The 14,981-nt window shown below is 36.8% G+C and overlaps 1 protein-coding gene across 1 annotated transcript in view; it reads left to right on the top strand.

The window, feature by feature from the left end:
• Nucleotides 1–14,981, top strand: part of CLASP2 (cytoplasmic linker associated protein 2) — a 146,126-nt gene that overhangs the window by 117,103 nt on the left and 14,042 nt on the right. The window contains 6 exon segments of the mRNA XM_017734661.1: nt 285–287; nt 3,222–3,385; nt 4,084–4,162; nt 9,443–9,586; nt 13,293–13,436; nt 13,776–13,882. Of these exon segments, the coding sequence (XP_017590150.1) occupies nt 285–287; nt 3,222–3,385; nt 4,084–4,162; nt 9,443–9,586; nt 13,293–13,436; nt 13,776–13,882 (641 nt within the window).

The following is a 14,981-nucleotide window of genomic DNA, read 5'->3' as shown; positions in this document are numbered from 1 at the left end:
ATAATATTTGGAGGAAGAAATGGGAGAATGACATACCAAAAAGGACATGCCAAGTGCTTATTTTAAAAATACACTGAGTATCCCAATAAAATTACTAAATTTGTCATAAAAGTTTCGAAATACCTTTTTTGTTTTATTTTGGTTTATATTCCATACAGGAACTTTGTATCGATGGCCACTAATTTGTGTGTTTTTATCTTTTTCCCTTTTTTGTTGTTTTGTTTTGTTTTGTTCTGTTTTTGTTTCGTTTTGCATGCTGTCCCCTGTGTTGGAACTCTCTTTAGAGAGTAAGTTGGTTCAATATTTGTTGGAAGCCTAACCTTACTTGCATGAATGTGCAATTAACCCTTTTTCTCTATTTTTCTTCCCCAAAGAGTTCATGCAGTGTCAAGCCTTTTGCAATCATAAAATGCTATAAACAATTAGTAAACTGTGTGGTAAAGTTCCGAGATGTGCTTTATCTACTAATTAACTGACATTGTTTGGTTATGGATTCCTGCTTTATATTGTGGTGGTTGGCACATCTGAAATAATTCACTTTAGAGGTAGATGACTTATAATTATTTTCATATCTGTTTATTTTTTTCCACTGTCAAATTGTTAAAAACTTCAACTTTAGATGGCTGGTTTCAGAATTTTAGTTTGTGTCATAAAAACTGAAACTGCAATTTTTGCAGTATCCACATACATTGTTCAACATATAGGTGGTTGAGTTCCATTTTCCATTCCAAATTCATCCTTTACCTTAAATGCTCTTTCAGCCTTCTTAAATTCTTCATGCTGAGACAAAATTACATGTTTAGTATTTTTTTTTAAACCCAACAAAACTACTGAGCTTGTTTGAGTTTTCTGTAGACATTCTCTGTGGTAAATCTAAAATCAAAGCAAGCTTGAAAACAAAGCTGAGTCCTCAGTTACATGTACTTTTAACAGCTAAAATGTCAGCACAGAGTCTTTAGAGTATTTTTGCCATAGTGAATCATAATTCACTTTATAATGATTTCAGTTTAAGCCACTTTATGTCTTTGAAGTGTCATAAGAAGTCCATATTACTCCATCAAGTAAGAGCTTGTAACCACTTTGTTCAGCCTACATGTTTTAATGGAAAAGCCATGTGTGTCAGTGTCTGCAAAGTCAGAGAAGCAGGTACAGGTTTAAATTCTGCTGAGCTGCGTAGTTCAGTTTGAAGGATTTTGTGAGACACCCCCCCCCCCCCCCCAACCACCAACATTATAGCACCAGAATTTTTTGTTTGTTCATTTGCCTAAGTATATTTTCTCCTTACTTTAGAGCTGTGAAAGCCAAAGACTTCATATTACAGTACAGAAAGTACATACTGGTTTGGTTTTGCCTCTGTCTTATAACTGTGACTACTGCTTGTGAATCCACAGAATGATGTATTGTTTCAGTTTAGCCTGAGACAGGAGATGTTTCCAGTCCTGAGCATTAAAAATCTTGTCCCACTACTGGCAGGGTAATTTTGAAACCTCAGACTTGAATACAGATCTACACAGCACATAATTTGGCAATTTTTTCCCCCAATTTTTAATGTAATTTGCCCCAAAAGGGAAGTTAATTAAAGTTGCTAATCTTGATGGGCTTTACATTGAATAGAGAATTGTATTGTTTTGTTTCTAACACAGATTTTCAGTATTTAAGATGTCTGTTAAAAAATTTTCCCAAGTCTCGAGTAGATCCTGAAAGAATAATGAAATACCTGCTTAGAAGGGAACCTCAAGGATCCTCTGGTCCAACCTTTCTTGATAAAATGAATCTGAGTTTTTTATTTCTAGTGTAAATTTGGAGGCACTTCTTTACGAGATACTTGTATGGATTTTTTTCTGCTTTGTGGTGTTAATTTGCTTTCCCTGACTTGATTATCAACATGAAAAGTGATCACTTCCTCAGTGAAGGTGTGCAGCAGCATACACCAACTCCTCCATACTTGCATCAGTGCTATGGAAGAAAGTCTTCTTCCATGGCCTAGAGTCTGCAGCCGTGTGAGGTGTGATCACAGTTTGGGATCATCCACTCTCACAAAAGCAGAATTTGGCCTAATGACAAACCAGGTCAGCTGCAGGAGGATGTGGGGTTCCAATCCTTGCTCTGCATCAGCCACTCCTAACCTTGCACCCATGTCATAAATACTCAGGAGGCAATATCTGCCCAACCTTCTTTGCATCACAGCAATACTTCTGTACCCAGTCCTGTGCTGGACCGTGTGTCAGTTGTGAAGGAAGCATTTTCAGCCCAAACACCCATTTTTCTTGCAAGGGAAACAGGAAGCCCATGGGCCACACAAGTATAGAGCATATCCATCCTAATTTCACTCTTAGGTCTGGAAAAAACTTTAAATTAATGAGTTCTATTAAAAGAGCTGTTTAAACAGCAATTTTTGTCTATTTGTCACACCCTCCTTGACACCTTCCCTCCAAAAAGCCCTTCTTCCTGGTGTGAGTCCGATAAAAACTACATTGTTTTGGTTCTTTTGGGATTGGTTTTTTTTTCTTACCGAATGCAGTCTTTTCAACATTATTTGTTGAAAAGAAGACAATGGATATTGTGTTTTCCAAAAAAATGAAAGTACTTCTGTGTTTTAAACACCTGCCAGTCTGAAATGTATTGTGGCTTTTTTCCCTACTATCGTGAATAATTTTGTGTTGGGATACCTGCAATAGTAGAAGAAGCTTGTTCTGTTCCACAAGTATTTTATGTAAAGGAATTGGCCAGCTCTCATGATTTTGCAGTATTTATTCATGCAGATATTTACAATTAATATTTTGCTTAAGAATTGTAGCAGCTTTTTTGGTTTTCAAGAGAAAGCAGTTTTGTAGTCTTTGAGGAATACGTCAAATCAACTTAATGATAGAGCTTGAAAGGGTAAAAATTTAAGTTTTACTGGAAAAATTGAGGTTGCGCCAGCCATCACAGTAAGCATTCCTTTTCTTGACGAAACTGCATGGAATACCTAATTGTCAAACTTCTACAGAAGTCGGCTAACATTTCCAATGTACTCTTATATCAAAATTCAATGAAAAAGCAAGGCAGATTTCTTTCTTTTCCTTTTTTTTCTTTCTTTTTTTCCTGCTTGGCTGCACAGCACTGCCTTTCTCTGCCTCTGATTCCCTTACTGCTTTCTTCGTTTGTAAGTTCGGCATATGTCAGTGTCGCTTCCTCTTTTGCCCCATCCTACCCTCTTTCCATCTTCTTCTGCCTTTTAGGTGTTCAGTATGTTTTTGGAGACACTGGTCGACTTCATCCAGGTCCATAAAGAAGACCTGCAGGACTGGCTGTTTGTACTGCTGACACAGTTGTTGAAAAAAATGGGTGCTGACTTGCTTGGGTCTGTACAAGCAAAAGTTCAGAAGGCACTTGATGTCACAAGGTAATGAGCTGTAAAAAGTAACAATATAGTTGTTAACTGTATCCAGGTTTTTTGCTGTTTTTCTTTTTTTGATGTGCTGTTTGTTGTCCAGAAAAATGCACAGCTCATAACAGATCTTGAAACTTTAGTAAACCCTGTTGCTTCAGCATTTTGGTTTCATAAAATGACTCTTAATTGAAAGGGTTTGAGTCCTCTGTGCTGAACATTAGTATGGTACTACTTATCTGATTCTGAAATATGCATTTGAGCCATGTATGTTTGTTGTCTCACCTTGTGTTCAGTGATGTAGAAATTGTGTTTGAACTTCTTTATTTTGTTGTAAAAGTTTCACTGGAACATTCGTCTCTGTGTCAGCATAACTTTTTAAAGAGTTATGGTAATAATTAATTTGCTTTCTGTCTTCCCTTCCTTCTACCCAGAGTTCACTAATAGCCTGATTTAGAATCGAAATTCTAGCATATCATTATTGTGTCATTCCGCATTACTTGCATTATCTATTCTAGCTATAATTGTTTCATGGCAGGAATTCCTTAAATCTTATCCTTAACATGCTAGGCAAATGTTTCTGAAAGGTCAGGTACAGTAGCAACTGGTAGCAATTTCAGCTTTACTGAAAAGAGCGAGGGCTTATTTCGTGCCTCTCAACAGTTGGTACAAGAAAATTCAATGTAACATAACATTATTTTGTTTGTTTACAGGGAATCTTTTCCAAATGATCTCCAGTTCAGTATTTTAATGAGATTTACTGTTGACCAGACCCAAACACCTAGCCTGAAGGTAAGACTTTTTAGACTTGCTTTGCAAGCAGAAGTCTTCATTAATAGAAATTTGCTTGTCTTAATTTTTGAATTTGGATTGTTATTTTTGTTTTGTGTAAAAACAAAGAAAAAAAAAGGTTTTCAATTAGTGGATTTTGTTTTTGTAAACTTTCAGACAGTCAAGCCAGCACTGCAGGACCAGCTTCGCTCTTTTTGGAGCTCAAAGGTTTTTGTCTGAATTACTGTCTTTATTCTTAACCCCATATGAAACTCTTACAGTGTTATCAATAATTTTTATTTGAATGCATTGTATGCTGCTACTAACCTTTGCGGGAAACTTTAAGCATGCAGATGCTCAGTTTTAAAAATGACACTAGTATGAAAATGTTTGCTGCAAGAGAGATCTAATAAAAACACAGTACAGTAAAAATGAGCAACAAAAATGTGGCTGCCTAACATCAAGCTGGTTATGCAAACTCACTCTATCAAGTCTTTTCTAATTTTATGTTTGTGATTTCCCATACTTTTTTTCCTAGTTCATATATATTTTTTTCCTGTGTCCAGCCTGATAGGCCTTGAGTTATTTTAAATTACTCTAATATTAATATGAACTTGAGTTACTATATTAAAAATCGGCTCTTTCTGTGGTACACTTCACTTCTCTGAAAGCAGTGTGTAGCTTTATAATTACACACGTTTTTATATACGACTTTGTAGTCCATAAACCTGCCAGCATATCTGAAAAGTAAAAATGTATTCTGTAGTACATTTGCAGTTCTAAAGAGTGCTGATTTTAGAATAAATGCATCAAATCATAAGAAGATTTATAAGTGATGTGAATGGGGAAATAACAAGCATATGATAACTGGCATCTTCTGCTCTGTCCTGCACGAAATATTTTTACACAGTTTGATACTGCACAAGAATATGACTTTTCCCAAGTGATGTTGAACCTAAAGTCACATGAATATGCCTTTTTTGTCTACAATACAGTAAAACTTACATTTTTAAGCTTTTGAGGACAGTTGATACGTTGACCACTGTTGCTTCGTAGAGCTGTGTTAAAAAGGGACTGCTGTCATTTATTGAAGACAGCAAATGAGGTAGTAAAAATCAGTTTGTTGTTTAAATGAATCCTTGGAACAAATTGAGATTGGTTTTATTTCACTTGGTTTTCCTCCCCAGGAAGGTGAATTTGATGGTTGAGATGTTCCTTTTTCCATACAGTAGTATAGCTGGTAAAGGCATATCAAGCACATTTCAAAGCTGAGAGCATAGATTTGGAATGAGACATGGACTCCTACTAGGCTGAGTTGGGGCTAAGTTCAAGATTATTCCCTAAATGCACTAGAAGGAATTAAGAAGTATTAAACACTTGATGGGAAGGCATTCTGAAAATAATTTTGAGAGAGAATTCTGAAATCAAGACGTTGGTAAAAGTTGCCTCCCTAGAAGAACACCTGTTAGTTTGAAGCAAAATTAAGAGTATTCAGAATGAATATTTGCAACAGTAATGTATGTAACTGTTTAAGAGAAGGTAAGCTTGTTTTCCAGAAGAAAGTGAAATCTACCCTCTACTTCCTTTATATGTGGTAGCTACAACTTCAGGATTCAGACAGTGAAGTTATTGCCCACAGATCACAGAAGTATCTATTTAATATCCATGCTATTGAGTATTTTGCCTAAATCCCATCTTCAGTGCACCCAGTCTAACAGAATAATTGATAATCCTAAAGGGCTACTCCAGTTCTTGAAATCTTAAGCTTTTGTTCTTTGATAAATTATTATCTCATTGCTTTTGTTCTAGGAATACTGAGGAACAGCATTCACTGTGACAAAAAAATCAGAGAAGGGATTTTCAGCATCCCTAAAGATGGTCAGATAGCAGGAGGGATGGTAGATCAGAAATTTGAGCCACCTAACAATTCCGTTCTACAAACTACTTTTTCTCCTGGTTTTCACATGATAGTAGTAAATAATCATGATCCTTTGGAGTAAACTGTCATTGCCATTCTTACACTTAGAAAGACAGCTAAGTCTCAGGCAATAAAACTTGAGCTTTTAGAGTGGCCACAGAGGTGGATTTGGATAGCTGGGCAGTAAGAAGACCAGCCATAGAGAAGACAGAATTCTGCTGACCTAATCCATGGAGGATGCAGCGTAGTGTATTGTGCTGTATCTGCCTTACTTCTGTCATTTTACACTTGGGTGTAGTGAATTGCAGAGACTCAATTTAGAGGTGCCAGATGAATGTGTCTGTTTTGGTCAAATGTTTGGATGGGCCATAGCAGTCAGATGTTCTAGGTGGGACATAATCTATTTAGCTTATTTTTGCAGGTGCAGAACATACAGTTTGCTAAGGATGGATATTGTCCTGAAATACACTTCCAATCATCACTTCATTTTTCTTGGGTTTCATATCAAATGGCTCAGCCTCAGTGAGGAATTGATTTAAGCATTGTGACCAAAGTTTCTGAATCCTTCTTTACTTTGAAAATACTGATTTTTTGACAAAGATTTTTACCACAGTTGATTAGAAGATTTTTTTATTTTTATTCTAAGTCAATATTAAAATTTCTGGATTAAAAAACCACAGATTCGCAACAAAGAGAAAGCCCTCCAAAATTTATGTTTAGGGTACATTTTAGTCATTTGGTTATATAATGGCATAGGCAATCCCTCCTAAGTATCCAGTAACTTAGACACCTGGGATGTGGCAGTCTGCGAGTCACTTCGGGTGATTGCTTATATTCAGTCGGAGTAAGGCAGAGTACCATCTCTCATATCGCAGAAAGCCACTGTAAGAGGTTTAAACCAGACTGGTTTCTGGTTTAAGTAAAAACACCTTCTCTAGATTCCATTCTTTTTCTTTCCCTGTTACATGAAATGTTTCTGTTCTCTTACCTTGATGCAGCAAAAGAAACCCTGTACATCTCAGATTTTTCACAGGACAGGAGAACAACTTGCCCTCTGGTACTGACTGTGTAGCATCCTTACAGTACTACCTGAATCTCTAGAGGTAGCTGCACATACTTTTGTGCCAGAATTCCTTGTTTCAGTACATGGAGAAGATGTTTATGAAGCACTTTAATCCTGTTTATGAATAATTTTTGGGTTTTTTAAGTCACAGTGCTAACTGTGGCTTGATCTGTGTTCCAGCCGACTTACTACAGGAGTGCTGTTCTTAAGCAAAATGCCTGTCCATGTTATATGCTGCACAGGAAGAATGCCCCAGTGCTTATAATCTAGCAAAAGTGCAATAAATTCAACCTAGAAGGGTACAAAGAAAGTCAAGACAGTATTAAAAGACTTCATAAGAGGTTTCAACTTAAAAGCAAATATTCATTGTAAGAATTCTGGAGATGCTTTCATTGCAAACCAAAAATTTTTCTCTCAGAAAGATTAAATGGATTGTTGAAGAGATTAAATAGATTGTCGAAGATGTTAGCCTTTTTATTTCTAAATTTCAGCTCTAGAAATACTGGCAAAGATACATCTAAAGTAGAATTGCTGCTCTAATGGAGTTTTACTTCAGCGTGGGGTTTCTAATCTGTAATAATACTGGCTCATTATTATCTGACCATAGAAAGGTGTAGCCTTTCCAGAATTTCTTCTCTCAAAAGCAATTAGTGAAAAATGCTTTTTTTCAAAATAGCTGTCAAATTTAGCTTTGGGAATCTGTCTCACTCTGGAAAGCTTTACTAGTAAGGACTCCCTCCGTTCATCTTCTGTTCAGTGCTCTTCTGTCTGAGCACCTCCATCTTTGCAGAAGTCTGTGCAAGTTCCTCAGGAAGCAGTTCAAACACTAAATAATCCTGATGTCTCAGATCCAGTACTTCACAGTCTCTTCATTGGCAGAAATGTCTCTGGGTGTTCTAAGTGTTACAGTCCTTAACACCAACTTCTGCAAGTGTTACATGAGATTTATTTAAATCCTCAACAGTCAAATGTAGTGGTGTCACAATGGTTTCCCTATGCAATCTAGAAATCTCAGCTATTGCTTTGAATTTGGAAAACCATGTGGCTTAAGGTTTTTTGCTGCAGAGATGCTCATGGCTTGTTTTTTCCTTGGAAAATGTCTAGCAAATAGTGTCCATTTGTTGGTATTGATCTGCATAATCAGATCAGCTGATCTCCAGCTGCTGCTTGTATAACTTCAGAGAAGTTGAGCTTTAACATCTGCTTTGAAAATGAAATATTCATTATTAATCCTCATATGTGTGCCAGTGTATCTTGAGTTTTTAATAGCTTGCAAGTTTCATGACCAAGAGAAATTTCTAAATAGCTTTGTTCAGAACAGTTGTACTACAAGCCATGAATAGCCAGAAATACACCCAGAACTCTTTTTCTGTCTATGATGGACATAGGTCTCTCCCTCCTGGTAGGTATTTATGGTTCACTGTAATTATTAGTGGAAATAATAAAAGCAGCTAAATCTGATAGATGCTCTAAATACATGTCCACAACTTGTGTTGACGGGTGGGGTGACAAATTTCTGAGGCAGTAGGAGTTGAGGAAATAAATATTTTAGACATGCACAGGCATAACAGACCTTTGCCCAAAACTGTGCAGTGGTGCAGTATTGGAGAAACCAGAGGGAGGCTGCAGTCTGGGATGTACAAAACAGGGATTCTGCATAAGGAGTAAGGCAAGTTAGTGGAGTAAGAGAATGATCAAATAAGTGAGGGAGTACAGGAGATTTTCTGTCCTCCTGGTAAATCCATGTCTCTATCATCTAAGTATCTTCAAAGTGTGTGTGTGACCTATCTTAAGTCTTTCCTATAAATTGCATTCCATACATATTTAGTATTTAACAGGAAGATTTCTGTGGCTTACTTCCAGAGACTGTGATTGCTTAATCTGATGTTTTACAAAAAAAGCAATGAGTGTTAACTACCTAGTAGGAACTAGTAAGAAGTGATCATTGGTTCATCAGATGATATTCATTTTTCATTTTAGTACTTGAAAAAATTTCTTAATAATTCTGCATAAATCGTTTCTTCATTTCTTTTTTCTAAGCTTCTGCATATGCAGTGATTTATGTCTTTTAGTTGCTAGCAGTGAAATGTAAGCTTTCTACGAGTATTCGAATTTCTGTGGAATAACTCCCTTCTTCAAATGTTAAATCCACTTGTAAATTGACTTATTGCAAAAATTTTTATAAGGATGCTGTAAACATATAGTTTAATTGGGAAAAAAAAAAAATCTTTATTTTAGGGAATGAACACTACTCTCTGAGCTCAGTTGTTCTTGCAGCACACCATTTTTATTGTCCACCTGACTCTGTTTCTCTTTGCAGGTCAAAGTTGCAATCCTAAAATACATAGAAACACTTGCGCAACAGATGGATCCAGGAGATTTTGTAAATTCAAGTGAAACTAGGTTAGCAGTGTCTCGAATCATCACCTGGACCACAGAACCTAAAAGCTCAGATGTTAGGAAGGTATGTTTGTTAATGCATCCTTAGAATTGCAAAACATTCCAGGTAATTAAGAATATTTAAGTAAAAATTTTAAATTAACATGGCTTGAAACTCTCCGTTACGGTTGTGTTTTTATATATGTTAATTGAGATTCCGTTTCATAATTTGTCATTCTTCGTTGCAAGTACTATCTAGTACTAAAATCTCTTTAGTGGCCATTTTTTGTACAGTTTTAATGTTACTTCAGAGACCACCCTCTGGGTTACTAAATAGCACATTTGTAACAGGAGTGAGTGGTAAATTTGGTAGCAAACAGTCTTAATCTCTGTTGGATTTTCTGGAGTCCTTTATTTTTGACAAAAGGCGAAAAAGAAAGCCTGTGCTTTAATAAGGTAGTATCAAAGACTTACTCTTCATATGCTGCACTTCCCGTGCAAACCTCCCTTTTCCACATAATGTTGTGAAGTGAAAATGAACATTTGTGAGCTACATAGATACAGCAGGGATACTGAATAACCGTAAGAAATGTATTAGTGCAGTCTTTGGAAAGGGTTTCTAAACAGTACTTCAACTTCAGTTTCAACTTCAAGAAAGAAAAGAATGTTTTAATTTTATTTGCAGTTTGATGGAATAGAGTTTTGTTGTTCCGATGGTTACTGGCCATTCTGTTGTAGCTGCTATTTTCAGCATATTAGCACTAAATAAATGTATTGAATTTTATGCTTCCTTAGTGCAAGTGTCTTTGACACAGAGAACTAACTCTTCTCTCTCTTTTTCTGTTTATTTCTGCAGTTTGAAAAGCTGCAACAATTTATTTGTTTAGATTTGTTTTGCTATTTTCAATTAAGTTTTCATTTTGGCTGCTTCATCATTTCTGGAAAGAGCAACTTCCTTTGTTTAGGAGGGATGTAGGAGACAATAGTAGGAGTTGTCTTACAATTTGTAATGTGAAGAAAACAAAACTAAAAATAACTTGCAAGACTTCTTGGTATCTAGAACATTTCTAATACATATTAAAAAAACATCAGAGTGTTTTTATATTGGAGGTGATGTTTTAGTCATTCACTTCTTGTATAACTTCATGACTATGAGCAAACAGTAACAGATTACATCCAATGGACTTCTCTTACCTGGGTATCATGTTCTAGTAACATATAAAGATCATAAAACAAGAGGAGAATTGAAGCAGCACTATCTTCTAAATCAGTGAAGTTTTAGTACTAAGACACGTGGCAAGCTGTCTTATCAGATGGTTCATAACTCTAATAGCATTTTTATGTCAATAAGTAACTGAATCATGGAAAGACTTACCAGTGAGTTTAATCATCTGGAACACCTTAATTATATAAGTTTCTGATTTTATTTTTTCTTTCCATAACACAGCTGTTAGAGGCAACTAACTGCAAAAATCCTTTAACTCTTGAAAATAAGATTTTACCAATAAGAAGTCAAAGGAGTTATTCTGATGGTATAAAATGTTTAATTCTCTTAACACTCTTTTCAACCTGCTACTGCAGGCTCTTTAATTTTGTTTAGTTTAGTAAGCTTTATAGCATTTAGTATGATTTCTTCAAATTAAAAGCTTTTTCCAAGTAATTTCTGTGTAATTCATGTGTTTGGTTTTTTCCTTAGTAAAAACAGTTTCAGTTGCTTAGTATTATGAAAAATCCTAGTTTATTAGTCTGAAGTTGGGCACTCTTAGTGTAGTTCAGTGGCATGGGATTTCTTTCTGGAAGGTAAAATTCTGTTTCAGAACTTAGATTTCTTCTCAGATCAGAATGCTTCTGGAAAGAGTTTGAATATATTCTTAGAGATCTTCTAAGAAGAAGGCAAAACCAAAGGAATATTTCTAATCCTTATTGCAGTCTTTTAAAGATGATCTCTCTGTGATTGAATTTAAATCTCAGGAGAGGCCTTATGCTGGGGAGAACAAAAACTTCCAAATACTCTAAAATGAGGGGTTTCGTTGGCACGGAAGAAAGCGAGAAAATAGACAATTGCACAGTTGGAAACCTTCTGTGAGTCAGTATCAATTTTGATACTTTGGGCAGAGCTTCATTTTGGGCAGACTCGATGGTATCAGTTTCTATCCTGATACAATCCTGGACAGCCTGCTGTGTTCTGTTATTAGCAGCTTAAATAGATACAGTATTAAGGAGTGGAGACTGGCTAACCGGTCAGCAAAGTGAACGTGCTGATTCCCAAACCTCTGCTCATCTGCTGAGTTTGTCTTGATTTTGCTTTGTGTCAATTTTGATTAAAAGACTGACCATTAAAAATAACAAGGAGAAGAGAAACATCAAAGATTGCAGAGGACATTCAGGGTGATCACCTGAAGGGAAGGCTATCACAGGGAGAAGGAAATAAAAGCTAAGGAAAACAACGAGTCACGAGTATCCAAAGATAATTTGTGGCAATCTGACATGCTAGGATTTTTGTCCTTTAACTTAATACTGAGATGTGTGCAGATATGTACGCTCATACCTTGGCTTTCCACCTTTAATTAAAAAATGCTACAGTTCATTGCTCTGGAAGCAAAAGGGGGGAAATAAATGTCTAAAAGAATTTTCTAAACTACTTGCTTGGAGTATATTGGTGGTTAAGCAAGCTGCCTATCATTCTCTCTAGCATGAGGCACTGGTTCTCTCCAGTGCATGGCAGACCTTGGTGGTGAGCTGTATAAACTGCACATAGTTGGTTAATCTTACAACCACAATCTTTCCTACAAAGAAGCTGTTAGTTCTGGAGAACTTCCTCCAGCTCTCCTTTGCACTTGTTAGTTTAGGTACTGTGTTGACAGGTTTGTTACACTATCCAGGGAATCCTTGTCAAACTGTACAAACATTCCTTAAGTCATTGAATCAACATTCCTGCACTACAGGGAATCCAACTATTGTGTAATTTAACTGTGTTGCTTTGTCAGTAGGGAGTGCTGATTTTTTTATTCAGGTAAAAAAAAAAAACCAACATATGTAAAACATGCTGTAGGATGAAGATGATGGTAAAGATGAACTGATTAAATTGAGAGTATAGGAGGTGACATCCAGTACAAACTACTCCACAGTTTTCATTTTCAGAATATGTAGTCAGCTAAATTTCATTCCCCATTATGTGTGCCTACATTTTAGAAAGGTTAAAGGAAGCAGAGGCAAGGTTAATTTAACTAGCTTGGCTGTAAGGTAAGTTATAAGGAATATCAGGTGCTGTAATCACTACTGACTCATTCCAGATTAGGGTGTCTTGTTTGGTAGGGTTTGTTTTAATTTCTACAGTGCTAACTGTTCCTTTTCAAGCAAGTGTGTTGATTATCATCTGTAATTACCACTTGCAGAACTCAGTAGAAGGGATCACATGCTTGCTCCTGCCTGGTGTGTTTAGTTTCTCTCTCTAAATTTTTTCAACTTCCCAAACCTTTTAAAGCCATTCTGCAAATTCCTTCATTTAATTTTTTTCTGAGGGATGATGTGGGGCTAGGGGGGTTGAAAAGCACATTTCTGAAAGACTGCTTGTTACAATGATTGTTGTGTGCCTGAATTTATCAAAATCAGAACTTCCAGCTTACCAGCAAATATGAATTCCTTTTGTTCACATCTGTTAACATCTTTATTCAAGCTTGATCAAGACTTACGTCACTGTTTTGTGATTACCACTCACTATAGTATCTCTTGCTGATAAAATTACTTTGAAACTCTAATTAATGTCTTCAGTTTGTATTTTCTTCTTGTAGGCTGCACAGTCAGTGCTGATTTCCCTTTTTGAGCTCAACACTCCAGAGTTTACAATGCTATTGGGTGCTTTACCAAAAACATTTCAGGATGGCGCCACAAAGCTTCTCCACAATCATCTCCGGAATACAGGCAACAGTGGTCAGGTATCCACACTTCTGTTACTATTCTTTCTGAAGTTACTATGTAGAAGCCTATCTTAGTAGCTCTTTATGGAATACCTTTTCTTTTTCCTCTAGAGTTACAGTTTCTGTGTTGCTTCCAAGTGACTTAATAGGTTTGAATGTGCTTCTTAAGAGTAGTTTATCTTGTACTTTCTAATTTCAAAGTTACTCAGGATCAAAGTTGCTGGTAATGGGTTAGACAATCCAAGCATTTACTTGAAGCTCTTTAAATGTTTCTGGGCACTAAAAAATAAATATAATAAGTTAAAAGGGAATCTCTTAATACTACTAGAGTATCTTTTCTCACCTCTTCTCCTCCAGGGATCAATGGGAAGTCCTTTAACAAGACCTACTCCACGCTCCCCAGCAAGTTGGTCAAGTCCTCTAACTTCCCCAACCAATACATCACAGAACACTTTGTCACCAAGGTAATGTAGGCTGGTGGTGTTACAATTCTGCATCTAGGGCTTAATTACACATTGTCCAAAGGTGTAACCCCAACAATGAAGGCATGGAGAAAATTTTGCACACAATGACAGATGCTCAGAAATAATCCCTCTTGCTCCATAGAATGACAGTGAACTGCTTAGCCTCCCTGAAGGGTCTGACAAGTGCCAAAGCTGGCCTGAGGTGGGAAAGGGCTGTGCATCTTGGAAAGCAAATGGATTAGCAAGAGAAGGAACCAAAGTGTGCTTCTCTAACAAATGTTAGAATATGTCATCTGATGTCATGGTTTAAAACCCCAGTTTACAACTAAATGACTGTCCCCCTGTGGTGGGATAGGGGGGACATTCAGAATATAAAAGTGAGAAAACTGAGATAAAGACAATTTAACAGGTAAAGCAAAAGCTGCATGTGCAAGCAACAGACGGGGGGGGGGGGGGGGGGGGTCAGGTGTCCAGCTGTTCCCAGGAGAGCAGGGCCCCATCACTTGTAACAGTGACTTGGGAAGACAAGTGCCATGACTCTAAACATCCCTCCGTTCCTTCGTCTTCCCTCAGCGGTATCTGCTTAGATGCCATATGGTATGGAATATCCTTTTGGTAAGTGGGGTCAGCTGTCCCAGCTGTGTCCCCTTCCAGCTCTTTGTGCACTCCCAGGCCACTCACTGCCGGGTCTGTGTGAGGAGCAGAAGAGGCCTTGGCTCTGTATAAGGACTGCTCAGCTGTTACTAAAACACCCCAATGTTAACAACACTGTTTCTAGCACAAATCCGCAGCATGGCCCCGTACCAGCTACCATGAGGAAAATTAAGTCTGTCCCAGCCAAAACCAATACACTGGGTCATCATACCAGATTTAATATCGGGGAGACTAAAGAAGTAATAGTGTAAAAATGTTTTTTATAGTAATGATGTTGTCAGCAAAGTGGACTTCGTAATTTTGCTTTTATCAGTCAACTTGCTGTTGAATTTTATCAGTGCTCCTTACTTTAGGACTTTTTTCAGAATGAGAGGATGGTGTAAAAATTCCAGCTGTTTCACATTCAGCAGAGTAAAACAGGGCAAAAGAAGTTTGTTTCTTTAGG

The sequence above is a fragment of the Corvus brachyrhynchos genome, unplaced genomic scaffold (genome assembly GCF_000691975.1).
Source record: "Corvus brachyrhynchos isolate BGI_N302 unplaced genomic scaffold, ASM69197v1 scaffold94, whole genome shotgun sequence".
Taxonomy (NCBI): Eukaryota; Metazoa; Chordata; class Aves; order Passeriformes; family Corvidae; genus Corvus; species Corvus brachyrhynchos.
This window is presented reverse-complemented; position numbering and strand designations above follow the sequence as displayed.